General features: G+C 23.8%; 1 protein-coding gene across 1 annotated transcript in view; it reads right to left on the bottom strand.

Annotated features, from left to right (window-relative positions):
- LOC129605797 (hemicentin-1) overlaps nt 1-20,913 on the bottom strand; it is a 148,888-nt gene that overhangs the window by 37,005 nt on the left and 90,970 nt on the right. The window contains exons 4-6 of the mRNA XM_055515747.1: nt 7,194-7,304; nt 6,137-6,343; nt 2,725-2,876 (exon numbers count right to left, since the gene is read on the bottom strand). Of these exons, the coding sequence (XP_055371722.1) occupies nt 2,725-2,876; nt 6,137-6,343; nt 7,194-7,304 (470 nt within the window). The remainder of the gene's footprint in view (nt 1-2,724; nt 2,877-6,136; nt 6,344-7,193; nt 7,305-20,913) is intronic.

Raw genomic sequence — 20,913 nt, 5'->3', positions numbered from 1 at the left:
AAGAGAATGAAAATCACATTAAAATGAAATGTATATTTGGTCAGGTTATGTATAGGGAAACTGTATAAATAATAAAGTTAACTGCAAAATTCTATAAACAAAAATAGTATTAGCACCAACTTAAAATTCAATTTGAGATACATAAATACACGTATCTTTAGTAATTTGGTTGAGATTTGCGGAATACAGGATATTCGGAGAACTTACTTGTACACTCAAAATTTTCAAATCTTTGCATGCTAAACAAGAATAATGGCATCACAAAATAAAAGTTGTTTTCAAAATTTAGTGCAGATTAAGTACGACATTCAGGAGTTAGAGAAGTAAGGTATAGCGAACAAAATATAAATGTTTGATGTCAGTTGTGTAATGAACTTTTCAGGACTTAGTTAAGTATCGGTATTCTTAAATTTATTATTAACTTGATTCTTTTATGAATGATGCCCTCAAAATATAGTCAAAGACCAAAGTATACTCCATTTTCACACAATTTTCTAAATTAAATCTGAAATTTAAATTTGTACGAAAAATATTTTTTAACAAGCGTTATAAATGGAAAAATAATTATTTATCGCATCGTACGAAATCGTATTCTTGTTGATATTATAAATTTTTATGTGACTATTTCAGGTACAATATTGTAAATTTAAAGTTGTATACAGAAATTGTGAGGTTTTTAAATTGCAATACTTTCTGGTCTCATATATGTATGAAGTAATAAAATTAAATTTTTAAAGTATTCATAGCAAATATAATGGGAAAAACATGGCTTTAGAAATAATATTGCCCAATATAGAAATATTTATAGAGAATTTCAATTTTGATTTAATTGATCAATAAAATATGCATAGATTTATGCTTATGGATAATATAATTTGTAATAATTTGAATGACTGGTAACAGTGAACTTACAAATTTGGGTTTTAAATCGCTGAAAGTGCACTAAAACCTGATTGAAAGAAATTACGAGAAATGAATAGTTGTGTATGTTAAAACTTCGTCTTCGCTTTACACAGAGTGAAAAAGAAGAACTAATCAAAATACGATCTTAAGAAATTAATGAAGCTGCTGGTATAATTTGAAGAGACATATCTATAGAAATATCATGTTCTGTGACGCGGTCGTGGCTTATATTGTATTGGAAATTGATTTCATGAGTCTCGGCAAAATTCGCAAAAAGAGTTGCATAACCAATAAACAATCATCTTTTCGTGGTTGTGAAGTTAACCAAATAAAACTACAAAATAATTAATTAAAACAGTACGTATAAAGCAAAATAAACTTTCTCAACCCAATCTTTTTAAATAAATTCAGTTGCGTACGCAAATTATATGAATTGAATGTTATTATTAAATTCTTCTTTTGCGTATGGCAAACTTCTTACATTTTGTAGCCTAAATTTTGTAAGCTAATATTTTAGTTTTTAGTCTGTTTAGTCTATATTACACTGGTATCGTTTGGTATAACATTATAGATTTTCCTATAGCATTATTATAAATACCCGATTTATTTTTTCAGTTTTATTGTACACTATGGGTGAGAAATGGACACCCCTACCAAAACAATCCAAATTTTCAATAAATCCATTTTCAATCATATATTATTTCATTATTTTTATATAAATTTCTTAAAATAAAAATAATCTTACACTTGGAGCTGTTTTAGATTTATATAAGATTTCGGATAATAGATTAAATAAATTCGTTAAGAGAAAATCGTTATTGAAATAATATTCCCCCGCATATACACGATAGAAGAAACAATAGGAGTAAATTTGAAAGACTCAACACCATAATCGTATTTCTATATACCATCATCATAAAAAAATTTTTTTTTCATATTGTAAAGCAATTATTAAGTCTTAAGTATCCACACTTAATTATGCTTTTGAATATTAAGCAGAAAAAAATAAAAGAGAAAAAATAATATGAAAAAGTGAAGAAGTAAAACTAAATTACATTTATTCCACTACAATACAAGTATTTATAAAATAAAATCAAAAATAAATTGAATCACAGTAGGTGGTTAACTGTTTGAAGAGTATATTTATAATGTATTATAATATAATACATATATATATTATATATATGTATGTATACACATTTCTTTTTCCTTACTGATAATATAAATGTATTTTCCGAATTATTTCCCTCTAAAAACAATTACTTTTACGAATAATATAGAATCTAGAAATAATTTATATAATAAATATAACAGTACAATATAGTATATAATTTTGGTATTCAACAAACCGTTAACAAGGAAAAAAAAAAAATTAGAATAAAGTAGAAAAAAAAATTTCAAGGACCCCCTTCGTAAAAATGTAAAAAATCATATCAAGCACTTTAAGTGAAAATAATGACTGTTCGTCAAATAAAACATAACCAATTCTAAATTTTAATAAAGACACACACACAATACATTAAACCAAAAATCATATTATTTATAAACAATCTGCATGTTAATAATAACTTGTTTGTACATATATATATATACACATACATACATTGTAATAAATATAATAAATTTCCATTCTATTTTTTTAAGAATCGGAAATTCTCATTTCCAAATATTTCAATTTTAAATGCTTCCTGCCAATTTTTATATATAAGAAGCAAACTAAAAAAGTAATTGTGCATAGTTATGTATATATAATATTATGTAATGTATGTATGTATTTATATGTATATATTCTTATATCAATGTTTTTTTGTATATTATTACCGTTTCTTTAGTTTCCTCTAACCGTTGTCCATCTCGCCACCATGTTATTACAGCGGGTGGTCTTGAACCAGAACTCTGACATAAAAGATCGTATCTACGTCCTGCCGATAATGGTTGGTGTGCTCCCAGCAGTTTTATGTTTAATGGAGCAACTGAAAATATATTTAAAAGGAGAAAATAAGAAAATTACTAAAAAACAAAAAAGAAAAATAACAGCAAATACTTAAGGAAAATATTTTTTTTTACCATAAGAATGTATACAACACACATATACATATATTATCGTGTTTAACTACTATATATTTCTGAAAATTTCATTAACCAAAATAATATAATAAAAACAAAAAAAAGAAAATAAATAAATAAAAAAAAACAACTGTATTCATTGTTTTTAAGGGGCAATTCAATTGTTGAATTAAACTATATTTTTCATTTAACAATGGTATAGAAAAATCATAGGGAGAAGCACAAAGTAAAGGGTAGCAAAAATTCTGTAGGTCATGAATATTTAATTATAGTATGTAAAGTATATTTATTATCGTATATTAAGTAGGTTAAAATGAAATTTGTAGTCAGACTTACCACATGTCTTCTAATTCTATAAAATTAATTAAAATTTGTGAATATTTTCCAAAACAAAATGACTAGATCTAATTGGTGTTTTAAAATAAATCAATTTGGTGACAAATTTTAATTAAAATTTATTGAAGCAGATTCAAGACAAATTTAAAAATTTGAATTTAAAGAAATTGGGAACGTAATAGTAAATTTGAAAATTGGTCATAATTTTGCAAAATGCATTTGTTACGCTTTGGTAGCTAAACGTTACCATATTAAGTTATTTCTATCAAAACCAGAAACATATACAATCATTTTGCTTTCTCACGAAGTTTTGGAATTAACAACTAAATAGTCAATAATTTTATTAAAAACTTGATCATTAATATTCATGAATTTGAACATTAATCGATAAGTCACTAGGTTTTCCATTAGACCATTAATTTAATCACATTTGATAAAATTTTTTATTGAGCATTTTAGTGTTTCTTTTAAAAGACTTTCTAATTCAATTCAGTGTAGTTATTTTGTGATTACAGAATCTGTCAATCAAGATTTTAATATGATATTATGTAAATGATTTTCTAATAATGTAAAACAATATTATAAAAAAAAAATTGTATTTCTTTGTGCTCATTGGAAGAAAAAAAATTTTAGTTTAATTTTTGAATATGTCGATATTTATAAAGGACATCTGTCGATTTCCACGATTATTCTATCATTCTGATGTTCTACGAGTACATGTGAATATAAACATAATTGGTATACTACGAAAATATCAAATAAATAACTTTCCCGCTCAGATATAACTTTCAGATTTCATTTTTTTTGTGTCATTTCTTTTTAACTGTAAGGTCAGCATTATTACATTAATATATTTTTACATATATTTATACATATATTGGTATTCTTATTGTAATATGTCATTTATATAATAACGGTAAATCAGTGTATCGATATTAAAGTTCAAACCGTTATTATAGTAGGAAAAATTCTTCAAAAATATTGTATTTTTTTTTAAGTAATAATTATGTAGGTATATAAGTTATGTTATAGGAATGTGTATATTATGTAAATTGTTATTATAAGAAAATATTATATACGACAATGAAAAAATTCTTAAAATACAGCATAGAAAGGAGAGTAAAAAAAAATCTTAAAGGCATATTATTATTTAAGGAGCAAATGAAAATGTGGTTAGTTATTTTTTTTTTTTCTGATTTTCTTTTTTTCATCGCCGGAAATGGTAGGAATGGACATAACATGAAATGGAAATTTCCGGTATTTACTTTTTTTGTAATTCTTTTTTTTTCAATTTTGTACTCTTTTTTTTTTTTTTTTTGTAATCAAAAAATTAATGTTGTGATACTTATCAGCATAAAAGAGTAAAAGTAAAGTAGTAAGAGAATGTTAACTGTTTACAAGTAAAATTTAAGGATGTGAGGATTAAATTTATTCAAATATAATTGAAAGATATTTTTTTTTTTGCTTGAAAGGTCACAGTTTAAATTTGAAAGGTTATTCAGTATTAAAATAATTCTGTGAAAAGTTATAAAATAATAATCATAATTTTTAACTCGTTGATTTCCATTCTATCACCGGTGAACATTTTTAGAGTAGCAATTTTTTTACAGCTCCTTAATTAAGTCGCAAGAATTTAATTTCAATTACTCTCAAAGGACAACAGAACTTCTAATATTTTATAGCTTCTTTAAAAAATAGTTTCCTTAATTTAAGAAATTTCTCCTGAAATAAATGTTAGACTTTCTGTATGGTTTTCTGTGTTCACCGGATCCAAGTTGAATTTGTTCACTTGTGAAACATTAGGACATAACACAAATTTTTTTTTTGTTCACCGGTAAGCGTGGGACTTAACGTGTTAAAAGGAAATTGTGTGTGTGTTGGACATTTATGAATATTCAATTTTTCGGTGAAAACAACATTTTTTTGGAAGTATTCTTTTTTCTAATTATTAAATTGATTACCATAAAAAACTCGGATGAATGACATTTCTTATTTTTACATTTCATTGTAGGTGTTTATTGAAAATTTTAGAAAAAACGACTTCTTTAATACGTAGTGGTTATTCAAATTTTATGTAAAATTTAATTTTGTTATAGTAGACCTATAAAGAAATAGTAAACCTACAAAGATTTCATAAAAGGCGGATAAGCATTGCGTAAAATTTTACAGTGGAGAATTAAATCAATTTGAAGTCTAAAGATGAATGGAAACTTTATTAACGATTAAGATGTTCCTAATATCAAAACTATGTTCCAATATTGAAATTAAATTTTATTTTTGAATTGAATTTTACAGGTTCCTTGGAGTAGATTTTCGGATGACTTTCAAACAAATATTTCAATGGATTGCAAACAGCGGTATGCAGTCTAAAACATCTTTACAAAAATATGTATGTATGTAGATCTTTTTTGTTTAAGGCTGCTGCTCATACATTTTAATTAACACGTTTCCCTTTTTAATAAAGTCTTCTAAACCAGATACCACTCACGTTGCATACATTTTTGCTAGGTTAATATAATTTTGGATGAGAACTCAACTCATTGGTTGTACAAGAATTTTCAATTTCAAAACTGCACTGTTTACTACAAAATTATTCATAGACAACCATAAAAATTCTTTTTAAGAACGAGTAATTATAAAAAAATATGAGCTTTTCACAATAATTTTTTAATAATTTTTTTTAACAAATAAAAGAAAGAAAATCATTTTATATAATTTTCTATGTCATACCTACATAATTAAATACATATTAACATACTTAAAAAAAAAATTTTAAAAAGAAAATTTGCGCATACTTAAACATAAAAGAACGTTTTTTATATATACTTACAATTCATATCAATTTCAACAATTGATTCTAATGGAGTTGCTCTTGGATGATTATTTGCTCTACATGTCAGTCTTGATTTAAGATCCTCTCTACCAAGAGGACCTAATGAAATTTCACTTTGTACATAGCGTGCATTTGGCACAATATTAGTTTCTGATGCAACTGGTATACCATCACGATACCAACTAATACTGGGTGTTGGTTTACCTACATGTAAGTGCATTTTTTATAAAGAAAAAAACAAAAAACAAATATTATTTTTCTGAGTAAGATGAAAAAAGGACATCTGTTTTGTTTAAAAAAAAATATTTTTTTTTTAATTTGTTTGTGAATCTCTTTATGAATGTAAATAACCTTTGGCTTGTACAAATTGGAATATTTTATTAATGATGAAGAGTTCAAATGTGAATAAGTGAATAAGTACGAGCATATTTGTTTATGCATTCATTCATCCGGTTGAATACAGTGTGTATAACTACATATTTTTGTTATACACATTATATTTTAGTTTAAATTTTAATTACATGTTAAAAATTTGTTATGATAGAAAGAACCAATAGTGTTATTCTTGGAATGTGTTTATAGTTACTTTTGAAAAAGTTTTTTGTTTTTCAAATTTCCACTAGCAAGTTTTGAATCGAAAGGTGAAAAAGTTAAAATTTTTTATGTAAATAAATCAAAATTTTTTTGCATTGAAAATTATTTGCAGAAATTTACATACAATATTTCCAAATAAAAGTTTAAATTTTTAAAATTTTTAAAATGCAGGGTATTTGGACTTTAACCGGAGTGGAATACCATTTAGTTTCAGTTAGCTTGCGTATCTGTATCATTTTCGGATATTTTGACAAATGAATTCAATAATTTAAAAATATGTAACAAGGATTAATTTTAAGTAAAATTTCGCAACTTCATAAAAATGCAATTATTTGTTATTTATACAAATTTGTGCTTATTTTTAAATAAGTGTATAAAACAAATTGCTTACCATATTTAAATATGGTACATATGAGCTACGAAGAATATTAAAAGAAAAAAAGTAGATAAATTTACTCACCTCCATAAACCTCACATTTCAGTGAAACAACATCACCCTCACTGTATGGCCCAACTACTGTGGATCTTTCAATACCAGAATCATCACGAATGCTAATACGTTCAGGAGGTGCTAAAAAATACAATAAAATGAAAAATATTTGATTTTAGATTCTTCAGGTTTGTTTTTATTTTATATTTTCTGAAATCTAATGAACAAAATAAAAGACAGGGAAAAAAGTCTCTTTTACGAATTTCTAAAAAATGAAAATAATAAAATGTTCTATTTATTTTACTTTTTTCGTTAATTATTTGCTCCAAATTCAGTAATTAAATATCGGTTGCTTTATTTTTCCATAAAATGCGTCTTAATTTTATCATAGGACGTATGCTATTGTAATTCTATCAGCCACTAAAAATTCACAATCTGGTACTGGTAAAAATTCACAATATTTTCAAAAATTACTAATTGGAAGCAAATAACATTGGTGATTTCAGTTTAAAGACTTTTATTTTTTATACCCCGCACTTTCGTGAAAGGTATAATATCGATTTCCAAAAGCTAATTTTGAATTAATTCCTCAAGTTTTGGTGGAATGGCTTGACTGATTTGGGTAATTGCCATACAACAATGGAAGCTAATTCTAATTTTTTAAATTATTTTTTAATTGTCAAACTGCTATTGTATATAATAAGGTAAAAAACTTTTTTACTTGTTAATATTGCTAACTGAAATTTATAACACAACAATTCATTTAAATACGCAGTTAAATAATTTAAGAGATATTTTAGGCTATATAGTACAGGTATCAGACACTTCACATTTATAAAATAAAATTTCTTGTATTATAATTTCTGACGAAATTTTCTTAATGACAAAAATTACGAGCAAAATTTAATTTGGAAAGATTATTAAATCAAATTAAAATTCTTCATAATATTTATGTAAAATTCTATGGACTGGGAGATAATTAAAGCGTCAAATTAAGCTAATGTTATATACATTAAGTGAGCAAAATATAAATTCCAACAAATTATAAATATAATTGGGGATTAATTTAAAATGAAATTGTATGCACATCGTTGAATATCAATTTTTGTGAAACCTATATGTAAACAAGTTATTGTGAAACATATAATATGTGTTGAATAATTTACGCTATTTCACCCACATATACTACTACATCTCTTCACCCACATATGTATGTCATATACGTCTATGTTTATTAATATAAAGCGAAGATTATAGGCGTTAATATTTAAAAAAAAAAATTCTCCTAAATTTTTCTAAACCATATTTTGTATTGTACACGTTATTACCATGGTAGTACGTAATATACGACAAAAAAAGATGTTTTTTTTTTATTATTTTTATTTTCTCAAGAAAATTTTATAATTTATTTACATAAAAAACAAAAAAAAAAAGGATAAAAATAACACAATTTAAATCGAACACAGAATTATACCCTTATCATAATCAAATATAAGTACACATAGCTTGACATACAACGACTCATATATAGAATTTTTTTTTATTGTTATATGTGACGTTATTGTATTGTATTGCGTATGAAATATGACACTTAAGTTGCAATACACTTATATTTCATCACCTTAACCATTTTAGATTTCATACCCTCATAATTTTTATTTTTTTTTTATAATTTTATGTTTAAGAACCGTTGTGTTTTTTTTTATATATGGTAATACTTTCATATATGCTTGCATATTATACATGTATACATATAATACTTTATATACCATAATTATGTACCTATTATGTACGTATTACATATACGGTATATTTGATCACTTTTACTTTTTTTTTCTTAACTCATGTTGACAATAACGAAAAAATATGTACTTTTATCTTAAGAATAAAGTGAATGTGAATTTTATGACTTTAGAAAAAAAAAGAAAACAAACAAACAAACAAAAGATGAAGAAATACATAATTTTCCTGTTTTTCTTCAATTTTTTTTTCTCCATTTTTGGTATAGGGTATGCGCTTTTGCTCCAATGGTAATAAAATATATTTTTAATCTTTTATTTTTATACGTGACTTTAAGAGAGGACATGCTAAAAAAAAAAATTTATTTTTATGTAGTAGTAATTGATAAATATACAAATATGTATTTTCACATAATATTTGTATATATATACATATGTACATATTATATATTGAATAAAAGTTATATGCGGGGGTCCAAGAGTTGAACAGCAAAAATAAAATATAAAAAAATTTAAATTTATATTCTTTACACATGTCTTTACTGCTCACACAAAACAACTACCATATATGTAAGATAAAAAAAAAAAAAAAGATTATATCATTGTATTGAGGTCCTTTTAATATTTTTGATATTTTTTTTTCCTTTTATTCATTTTGGTTTTTTATTATTTCATTTTTGTTTATTTCTTTTTCCTTATAAAATTCCATTTATAAGCTTCAAATACAAATTTACCTCTTATAATATTTGCGTGTAGTGTGTAAGTATATATGAGTATAAATTCGTGTTTTTTTTTTTTATTTCGTAACCATTTTATTATATAGATTGCAAATGGTTATTTAAACATAAATTTTTATAACCAGCGATAATAAAAAATAATAATCACGATAAAATAAACCATTACTCAACAGGGATGGACTTAACTTTTAAGATTTTTTGTTGTTCTTATTTTCTTTCCATACCCCGCAATTTTCTATTTTGTTTCCTTTATGAAAAAAATATAAGGATATGAGATTTTAAGTCTAAAGTCAAATCTTTATATTTGTATTTTACTATAAATGTATAATACAAAAATAATGTACATATTCCTATATGCAATATAACACATAATATTTACATAAAATATGTTCGCAATTATATGAAAATCCTAATATTTTAAGATGGGTAGAAAATTTATAATATTAGAGTAGAACTAATACAATACAAAATGATAGAATTTTTATTAATAAACATTTATTATTCTGCAATAAGGGTATAAGGTTTACCAGTTATGTTATATTTTGCATACCTTCAGGGATATAAGTTTGTGCTTACGATTACAGATTCCTTTATTATTCTCAGATCAAATTGGAAAAAGGAGGAAATGAAAAAATTAAAAAAATTCTTTACAGTTTAGCCCAATATTTGTTTTTTATTCATTCACATACTCAAAAAATTTCACTACTCGTAATAAGTCGGATATAACTATTGCACATTAAATAATTAATATGCAAAAATTATAGGTTTCCTCAAAAAGTATTATTGAAACAAATTCACTTCCTCACTCAATTACAAAAAACTCGATTGTTGATGAATAAAATTTGCACACATTTGATTTAATTTAAGATAATAATACGGAATTTTCTTTTAAAATCTTACCTTTTATATTTTTAAATTATTAGATTATAACATACATAAATAAAATTCGTATTCTCTCACTGTACTTCCACTCTAGTAAAATAAACCAAGTGTTCTATAGATCAGGATTTCATATAACTAAATAAATAAAGATTGGATAAGGACAACAAGTTTTATATTTATTATAACAAAATGAGTAATTTAAAGTCATACATAAAGTAAATGTGCTCCCAAATTACACAAGAATGAACTTGTATGATATCATGAAAAGCGTCGGTTTGTTTTGAAACAACAGTCAAGTCGGATCATGGCAAAGAAACCCTTTCTGCTTTTCCATAAGTTCTTCAAACTCTGGTCTAAGATTTATATCAATAACAACCATATAAAAACAGCTATAAAGAAATTTTTTGTTACAAAAATTTCTTAAAAACTATTGTTGTTTTCGAAGTACGAGTAGCACCTATATTTTTAAGAAATATTTATATTATTGTATTTCTCAATAGATGGCAGTAGTCACAGTAAAATGTTTTTTTACTTATAGAAAATTGAATTCACACTTGATTTGATCACTTTTCTTTGATTTCATGAAAAAATTTCAAAAACCAATCTTTCTCAATAGAAAAACAGGTTTTGAAAAACTAGCATGTTTTACTTTGACAAATTTTTTCCATGTGAAATTTGTAGTTAAACACAACGCATTCGAGAATAACCAATTATTCGTTGTAGTGTGTGAATAGATTATTAGTAATAAAAAAAGAAATTAATTCAACAGACTATACTATTGTTTCTTTTCTGCTGAGTACTATGCTTAAATTTATACAGATAACCAAAATTGTTCAATAATTAAAACTTAATAATGGTTTTTCTACATAAAAATTTAAAGTGCGAAAATTTAATTAAGATGATCCGGTTTATTTTAAACTAATTTCAATTGAAATTAAGGAAGCTATTAAAACAGAACCATTATTTTTTTTTTTCAAAAAATTTTACACATTTTACAATTTTTAAAGTATAAATTACATTTTAAATTGTTGAAAACCCTTAAAATTTAATACCAGTTAAAGAAATAATTCATTTATATGTATATATATGTACATAATATATATATGTGTGTAAAATATTTCTATAATTAAACATAATAGTAAAAAATTTATTATCGTTTATTTCAAGTCTTCTTAACAATATTAAAAAAGGAAGGAATAAATTATACTTGTCTTAAATTTAACCTCTAGCTTAGTTATCTTTTTATTAATTTTTTTTAGGCTATTTTATTACATACATTTTTTTACTTTTCTATACATGAAGTACATTCCCGATAAGTGAAAGAAATAATATTATAATTAGAATAATTTTTGTAATTACTATACATAAGCTTATCAATATTTTTGGAACACTTTTACGAGGTTGGTAATTGAAGAGAGCGTCACCTAAAGTAATATTCTTCAAATGAGGAATTTTTAGCGACATTATACAGCAAGAAATTTTAATTATTTAACATTGAATAAACTTGAATAATATTAAAATTCTTTGTTAAGAACATTTTCCGCAGTTCGTATTTTCTTGATTTTACTGTAAATACCACATCCTGATGAAACAAATTGGATGAGAAGCTCATTTTAAATAAAATTAAAAACCATTAATTCTTATGTATCCTTATGGTACCTACCTTCATATTATTATTCAAAAAAATAATTTTTTTATTTTATGGAATTTTTTTTTTTTGTGAAATGAAGGTGAAAGAAAATTTAAAATATTGTAAAAAGAAAGATAAAATAAAGTACAACATTTCTGAGTTCACATGTGACTCTGTGTAATTTTTTTTTTCTTTTTTTTTTTTTTAATATTTTATGAGCGCCATTTTGTTATCATCATCCATATTATACTTGTATATATATATTATGTGTATGTATGAAATATGCCTTCTTTTTTCATAAAGTTTTTTTTTTCATAAACAAATTTCTGTTTAATTTTTTTGTTGTTTTTGTTCTTTTAAATTGTTTGTTATTTTTTACATGTTTAATAAAAAATTTTGTTTATTTTTAATTTATTGAAATCTTTTTTAAAATTTTTATAGGCTAAGATGATTTTCAGTAGATTTTTTTTTTTGCATTAAAAGTTTTATTTTTATCATTTTTATACTGTTTAAGAGTTTAGAAAAGCTGCTTGCCATATTCTTATAATACTTTTATATATGAAAAATATTGTTAATTAAATTAATTTCAATTTAATTACTTTTAAAAGAGATTAAAAATGTCTTTGAAACACACTTGGTTCTTAATTCCATTTGTGTAATTAAGAAGTATTAATCACAATTTTGTGTACTTATTTAATTCTTATAAAACAATGTTAGAAGGCAAAATTGATGAAAAGGAGTGCATATAAAATGTTTGAAATGATTTTAGAAAAAAATTGTTTGTAAACAAAGTGAACTTTTCCATAAAATATAGAGGGTAATTAGAATGTATGTTAGAAGGATTGAAGATTGAGGATAATTGAGAGAGTTTTTAGTAAATTTACTTAAATACTTCACGTACGAAGCTTTTTAATGATTTTGGTATATAATAAAATTAAATTATATCTCAGTTATAATAAAGTTGCAAGTAATTGTTATATTACATTTTATATGGGGTATAGAACATGGGTATTGAATTGGCCCTATCAACTATGTGATGGCCGCAAGAATAATGACACAATAAAGAGACACAATGATATTTTTGTTTTCGCGAAATTTCTATATTATAGCTTCAATAAATTCTAACATACTGTCAAAAAATTTTGATGTTGTATGACAGTCATCACAAGCATGCATAGTGGCCATGTTACCATATTTGTTTATACAAAATTTCAGTACTGTAGCTTAAATAATTTCTAAGATATGACCAAATAACAGTTGAAGTTGTATAATCATTTTTCTGGTATTAATCACTTATTTCAAGTTTTACTAACACTAATATAACAGATTATTTAATATCCCTAGGAAAATGTTAATTTGGTTCTTAATAGTTTTTCGGTAACCTGGCTCTAGTGAAAAGTTCGCCAGTTACATTCACAATTGAAATATAAAATTTTAAGACCTGCAGCATAAAATTGAATCGTGATATGGGGATAGTTCCTAAAACCAGATGGTTGGCATATCCTTTCAAAAAAGTTTATTTATGCTTTTCTACCGTAGAGACACGCATTTTCGCCGATAACATCACGTGTGAAAATTCCTGTTATAGCATAATTTTTATGTCTTCTATATGCATTGTGATCGGTAAAAAGAAAATTAAACTATGAAATTTAAATGCAGTTTTTAAAAAAGTGATCAATTATCGTCAATATAAACTACTTTGCCTTAAAGAAAAAACAATATATTAAAATACATTGTAAATATGAATAAATTTTTGATTTCTATAAAGGCATAACTCATAATATTATTTTCTACATGCACATTTTCATGTTAGTGTCTTAAACACTTAGTTTTTTAATGTGAAATTTCCCATATTATGTTTTGTTAAAATTCCCACGAAATTATTCATTGCAAGCAATCACTTTATTTCATTTAAAATTAATAATTATATTTTACGACATCAGCAATTCATTTTCTAAAACAAAGGTCTGGATCTGGATACTATTCTAAAATAGGTAGTAACGAAGTAAAAACAAGATTGCGTTTTTACTTCCGATTAACATTTTTTCCTTAGTATAGAAAATCACACATCAAATGCTTAAAATCTAATTACCGTACAAATTTATATAAAAACATCTGATTAAACTTTGAAAAATTGTTTTTTGTTTTTTTTTCGGTTTTCCTTTTGAATTTTTTTCATGCACGTTTTTAGGATAATTAATAAAATGCACGATAAAGTTAAATGTTTAAAAGTTGTAGTTAGTGTGGAAAAAAGGATAAAAAAGAACGTATAATTATTTTGTTCTTTTGATGGTTTGTTATAGTGCCAGTAAAAAATGGATGAAAAAAAAATTCTAATTAAAAATTACAAATTTATGGAAACAACAGTTTTTAAGGTTTCATAAATTTTTATTGTTTTTTGTTTTTCTAACTAATAATAACAGGAAAATAAATGATTAAATGGCGTGCAGGTGTTTAAAAAAAAAAATGTTTTTTAAATGATTTTCTATACTTTGTTGAAAGGACATTCATAGAACAATTTATGCCATCAAAATAACAGGGAAGTAGTTATATTTTGTTTTTTACTTTCATAATAAAATAAATAAATAATTATCCTAAAGCTTACTGTATGTGTGTATGTATTCACATAGTAAATATAATTAAACTAGTTTAAAAGAATTTTACTTTTTTTTTATATTACTCGTATAACATTTTGGATTATATGTGAGAAAATATGAAGTTTATTAGGTTAATTCCAAAAAAATATGCTTACGGAATATTATTAAAAAAATATAGCCCTAAAAATGAGTAAATAATTTATGCCGTCTTTATAGTAAATAATAATATAAAATTCATAATACACTAGCTATTGAATGTACATACTTGTGCATATTTTCGTATACGACAAAGGTAATGTTTATTAAATAATTTTGTTCTAAATAATTTTTCTGCCTTTCTGTAGATGCCGAATCGCGTGCAGTAAACAATTCACACGAATGTTTTTTTTTTGTAATATATTCAAATTCGATTGTGTGTAGTAATTTGTTACTTTGGAGTATAATTCCAATTGTAACTAGAATTTTTGTAGTACGAGCACGTGATATTTAATAAACGTAAAATATAGAAGGAGAGCAATAGTTGCTAATTGAATAAAGTGCATGCATGTGAACAATAATTTGTTTCATCCAAGATATTTTGATGATTTTTAAATTAATCACAAATCTTAAATGGTTCAATCACTTAATAAATTTTATAGAAGAATTAATTTAAATTATGTATACGTATGCAACAATAACATGATGCAAAAGCTTGTGCTCCTATGTTTGAGAATGTATGAATAAAGTAAAATGTTTATTGCATAAAGTTAAGGGCGCATTTTTTTTCAAGTTATTGAATACTTAGACACAATTCTATTATCAACTGATTCAAATTATTTTTTAAGAAAAAGTATAATTTCTTTTAAGTCTATAATACATTGTTTATGGATCGAATACCAGGTCAAGTACAAAATGAATATTAAATTAAAATAACAAATGAAATACTCGAGTAGTATTGTAAATGAAACAGAATTAAGAAATATAAGAAAGAAGAACAAATAAGTCCCATGACAGAAATTACATCTAAAAATAAACCATATAGAATTTTCCCGCTTTTAAATATGTACTTATTATATTTGCGTGCTACAACACATGTGCACACAATTGTATAAAATTACATATTAAATTTCTTTAAGACACATACATACATTTACATATTTTTAGCTGTATACTTTTAACCATAAATAAAAATAAAATCTAAATAAAAATCATTTGCCTGAATCCTTTACCGTTAACAATAATTAATGTGATATACTTTAAAACAGGAGAAAGAAAAAAAAAAAATTTTTTTTTTTTTTTGTAACATAACAACAATAGAAATTTCAGCGAACAAACAAATAAAGAAAATATAAATGAGTTTATATGTTGTGTAAATGTATGTATGTTTGTGTATGGCAAAGGGAGATTTGATAAAAAGAGTATAAAAACCTCAGAGGGTTTACCGTTTCCATTTTATTTAAACCATTTTCAGTTGCGTGCAAATTGTGACAGGTTAAGGTATTTTATTTGTTCGTGTCAACCAATTAACAAAAGATAAAAATCTGATTTTTAAGGTTTAATTTTTTCTTTCTTTTTTTTTCATTTTATTTTACTTCTAACCCAATTATCATCTCAATATAATTTCAAACCATAAATTTTAATCTTCAATTAGGTTGTTGTGTAGGGACCTTAAATTTTTATATAATCCTTATTTTTATATTCAATAAATTACTTTAGTATTGAAATCCTTTAAGGAGTTTTGTCTCAAGATTTGTCTGTTTTTGTATTATAGATTGCACCGTAGAATAATGAAAACCTAGAGTAATTTAAGAATTCTTATGCTAAATAACGTCATTGCAATTCTTAAGTAAGTATTATAATAACAAATCTAGTAAATGTTGGATTTCTCTAAATATTTAAACTAAGTCGCTGCTTGATTATTGATTTGTGTGTCAAAATATTGTAATCAATATTTAAAATGTTTCTGGAAATCAGCATTATTTTAGCTTCTTCAATAATAACAAATGTGATAACCAATTGCAGCACGTAATTAATTATTACTGTATATAAAAGGTTGAATCTTACAAATCGGGATTAATGAGTTTTTGATTTATGATATTGAATTGAAATATATGCTGATCCCAATAAACAATATTGCTTGCTACACATGGAGAACAACTAAATGCGAATATATTTTTTTCTATATATGTATATGTTCATAACAAAACTAAATTTTTACTGTATAAATGTGTAAATGCAAAACACATTTTTTTTTTTATTTGTTGCTGTTCTTGCTCAGAGTAATATTATCTTACTTGCGTGTAATAAACCTACGCTTGAATATTTGATAATTTAAATAAGATTGCATGTACAAATTTTATATATTCATTAATTAATAAACTTTTAAGCAAAATCAGTCTAGGCCATATTAATTATAATTATATAGACTTACTGACAATTCATTTTTATACAATTTAATTAAAACTTTTACACTAAAAATAAATTTAGCATGTGAATATTTTTATGATTTTGGAATTATTAAAAAAAAAAAAGTGAAATTGCTCTACGTACATTTTTAATTTATAATATTATAAAACTTTTTTAATAATTTTGCTAATTATTTCAATCAACTGTTAAATACTTTTGCCCATAAAAATATTTCAATAATTTTATTATGTATGCATGCACACACGCAAAATATGATAAGGATATTTTTTAATACATAAAGAAATAAATATTCTCTAGAATATTATTCAATAGAAATTAATATGTTTGAAAAATATATTTTCTCTGAATTTAAATTTCTCTGAAAATTTTTACATTTTTTAGTTTTAGCACGAAATCTTTTAATGCACCACAAAACCGCAATTCATAAAATTACCACAGAGATTTTAAATGAGACCTGAAAAACGTCATATTTTTCTCTTTAAATATAATTTTCTGTTCAAAAAAAAAATATTTTTAAAAGACCATTTTTATTATTTGAAACAATGAAAATTTTTATTTTTTAAAAATTCCGAGATAAAATTTCTAAAGGTATAATAATTCTGAAAATATTATTTTTAATATTTTAAGTATTGCCGTTTGTTTTCGATTTGAGAACGATTTCTTAAGTGAAGACTTATAAACCTAAAACGAAAATAATTTTGTTGCATGTATAAAAATATTGAATTAAATCTAATATTTTCATAAAATTTTCTTGTTTATGGTTTGAAATAACTAATTTATTTTTTCTTTCCCTTTTGATTTGAGGTAATTTTCATTTCTAACAATAAATTTAAATTTTCTTTGCCTTATTAGACATTTGGCGTTATGCAATCTTTGAATTCAAAATTGCATTACAATTTAATAGTTTTAATATAAACAAAATCATTTCTGGTTTTTTGTAAAACAAAGTGAAAATCAAAAGCGTGTTTCTCTTTTTCCCTAAATCTTTTTGTTTCTCATTTTTTGAACAGAATCTTTTTTTTTTTAATTCTCAAATTCTTTTCATTACTTTTTAAAAAAAAATTATAATCATTTAAAAAATAATTGTAAAATACAACCATTTTTTAATTACACTTTTTTAAATTTCCGTTTTTTCATTAAAATTAAAAATGGCAATACTTATACAAAAAATACCATCTAAAATATTAAAAACATCATGCGACAATTTGATTAATTTTAAAGGGAAAGCATATAAAATGATGATAATGACGAGGATTAACATTTTTGATTTTTTATTTTCTTTTTATAAATGTAAAATCTGGTTTAACTGACCGAATACACTCACGAATTCTTGGACCACAACCACGACAGAAACACATTTATCTCATTAATAATTTAGTAATAATCATGAGGGAATGTTTGTGTTTCTGGATGATTTCTTCTTTTGTTTTGTTTTCATTATTATGAGTTGCCTTTTTTATTTTATTATTTATACAATTTTTCACCCCCAAAATATACTACCCACATAGCACTTGTATATTAAAAAAATAATTCTCACGTATATCAAAATGAAATACGTGGTTTGTTTGACATTATCATATTAAATTATTTTTTTATTTATATTACGAGAATTTATGATTTTATTTTTGGTCTAAATAATAATTCTTGTAATATTATAGTGTATCTATATGTGTGCATATTGTATGTGCATTTTACATAAACGTGTAACGCTTATTAAAAGAAATTATGTGTTATGATTATGAGTGAAAGTAAAAATTATCATTTGTGATTTGATGAATTTAGTGTTAATGGTTTTGTAATTTTCAGAGATTTTTCCAAGCCCTTTTTATGTTTTTTAAGTATTTAATATGTGTGTGACACGAGTTTTAAAAATATTTTTTATTATTTCTCTTACAAATATTTTTGTTCACAGAAATGTGAATTTATTTTGGAAAATTTACTGTATAAGTTGTAAATGTTACACAATTAAATAGAAGCTATTTTGCATAAACAAATAATGAATGCTACTTTTAAAAGTTGTTAATTTTGAATTGAAATAAATTGTAGATAAAGACAACCCACATTTTTTATAATTATATAGTGATGATTTCGTGCATTATTTTTGTATTCATGTAAAACTTTTTATAGTTTAATGTTTGTGTGTCCCTTTCTTTAATTCTTTTATAGCAAAATACTGCAAACTTATTACTTAAGTCAAGTGTAAAGAGTGCATAACAAATGGTTATAAAGCAATTTACATGTTAAAAATAATTATTCGAATTTGACAGTTGATAAAAATATTTAATGGAAATTTTCGGCGCCGTCGAATATGCCGACTTAGGACTTTGGACATGCAATGAACCGATTCAAAATTAGTTTTAATTCAAAATAGTTTTTTTTACTTTATCAATTCAAACATCAAAATCGTTTTGAACAGATTTGAACAGTTCTTGTTTTAAATTAAAAATGCAATTTATTGCTGTAAAATAAATTTACTGTTTCTGTTAAACTGTTTCTCTAATAGTCAATGTGCGACCTTCATAATTAGAAGTAAGAACCGGAGATAGGTACCAAGTTAATTTTGTCACCGCTGTTCTGAAAATTCTGTTTCTATTTCCAAAAGTGTGATCAAAATTATAGACAAACTCTCTAATTACAAAAATCTATTAATTTTGTTTTCAATTGCGCATTATGTGAAATGACATGACATTCGAAAATGACGATTTAAATTATTTTACTTGTTTATAAAATTATTTTAATTTTCAGTATTTAGTTATATTTATTGCAAACCATTTTACCAATACCAAAATATTGCACCAATCTGATGTCGACAATATTCTGTTAGATTCGGCCATATTGTTCCTTCCCGCTATCGTTGCAAGCCTAATTTGAATTTTAGCTTCGTAATCATAACAAATCCATATTATATCGTTATTACGAACCAAGTCACAGTTTATACATGACATGCTTCCGTATATACCTTTTATAACAATTTTATATAATATTACCGCATTACAATAATCTCTAATAATTTTCATTTTTGTTTTTGTTTTACATACATACACACATTAAATTTATTAATCAAAATTTTTTAAAAAACATCTTTTGCATATACAAACATGCTCTAAACTCATAAAAATAAATTTAAAAAAAATGGCTTTTGAAAATCTTTGAATCTCACTTAATCTCTATTTGATCTTCCAAAATACCTCTTAATGATTTTCTATTCACATTTATTCATATCCTTCGTCCAAAACAAAAACAAAAAAAAATATAATACATAAACAAAAAATCAAATCAATATTTTAATATTAAAAAAGGAGCACATTGTCATCATCATAGATTTATTCTTTATGACAAATATTAAAGCAATAATATTGTTTGTTTGTCTTTATAGCATTCATTAATCATTGGTGGTCCTAAATAAGTTTATATACACAAATATAATATTATGCAAAATAGGAAGGAAGTGGCAGCAAAAAATTTATTAAAAACTTTTTATGTATTCTGTTAACCTTATCAAAAATTTTATTCATATAAAAAAATAAAAAAAAATTGGAATATAAAAGAAAAGTTGTAATATCTTTGCGCGTTGATAACCTAAAGGCAACAAAATTCTAATATAAAAATATTTTTTTATATAAAAAGAAAAATTTCCTCCATTCACACGATATTTTCTAGTATTTATTATTATCCTTCTATGTTATATAGAGTAACAAGAAAAAATCTTCAGTTTTCTACCAAAGAAATGAAAGTTGATAGACTTTCAAGGTCCTTTGA

This window comes from Condylostylus longicornis, unplaced genomic scaffold (genome assembly GCF_029603195.1).
Source record: "Condylostylus longicornis isolate FDR11 unplaced genomic scaffold, ASM2960319v2 ptg000014l, whole genome shotgun sequence".
NCBI lineage: Eukaryota > Metazoa > Arthropoda > Insecta > Diptera > Dolichopodidae > Condylostylus > Condylostylus longicornis.
The sequence above is the reverse complement of the archived record's forward strand: the minus strand, read 5'-3'. Positions and strand labels throughout refer to the sequence as shown.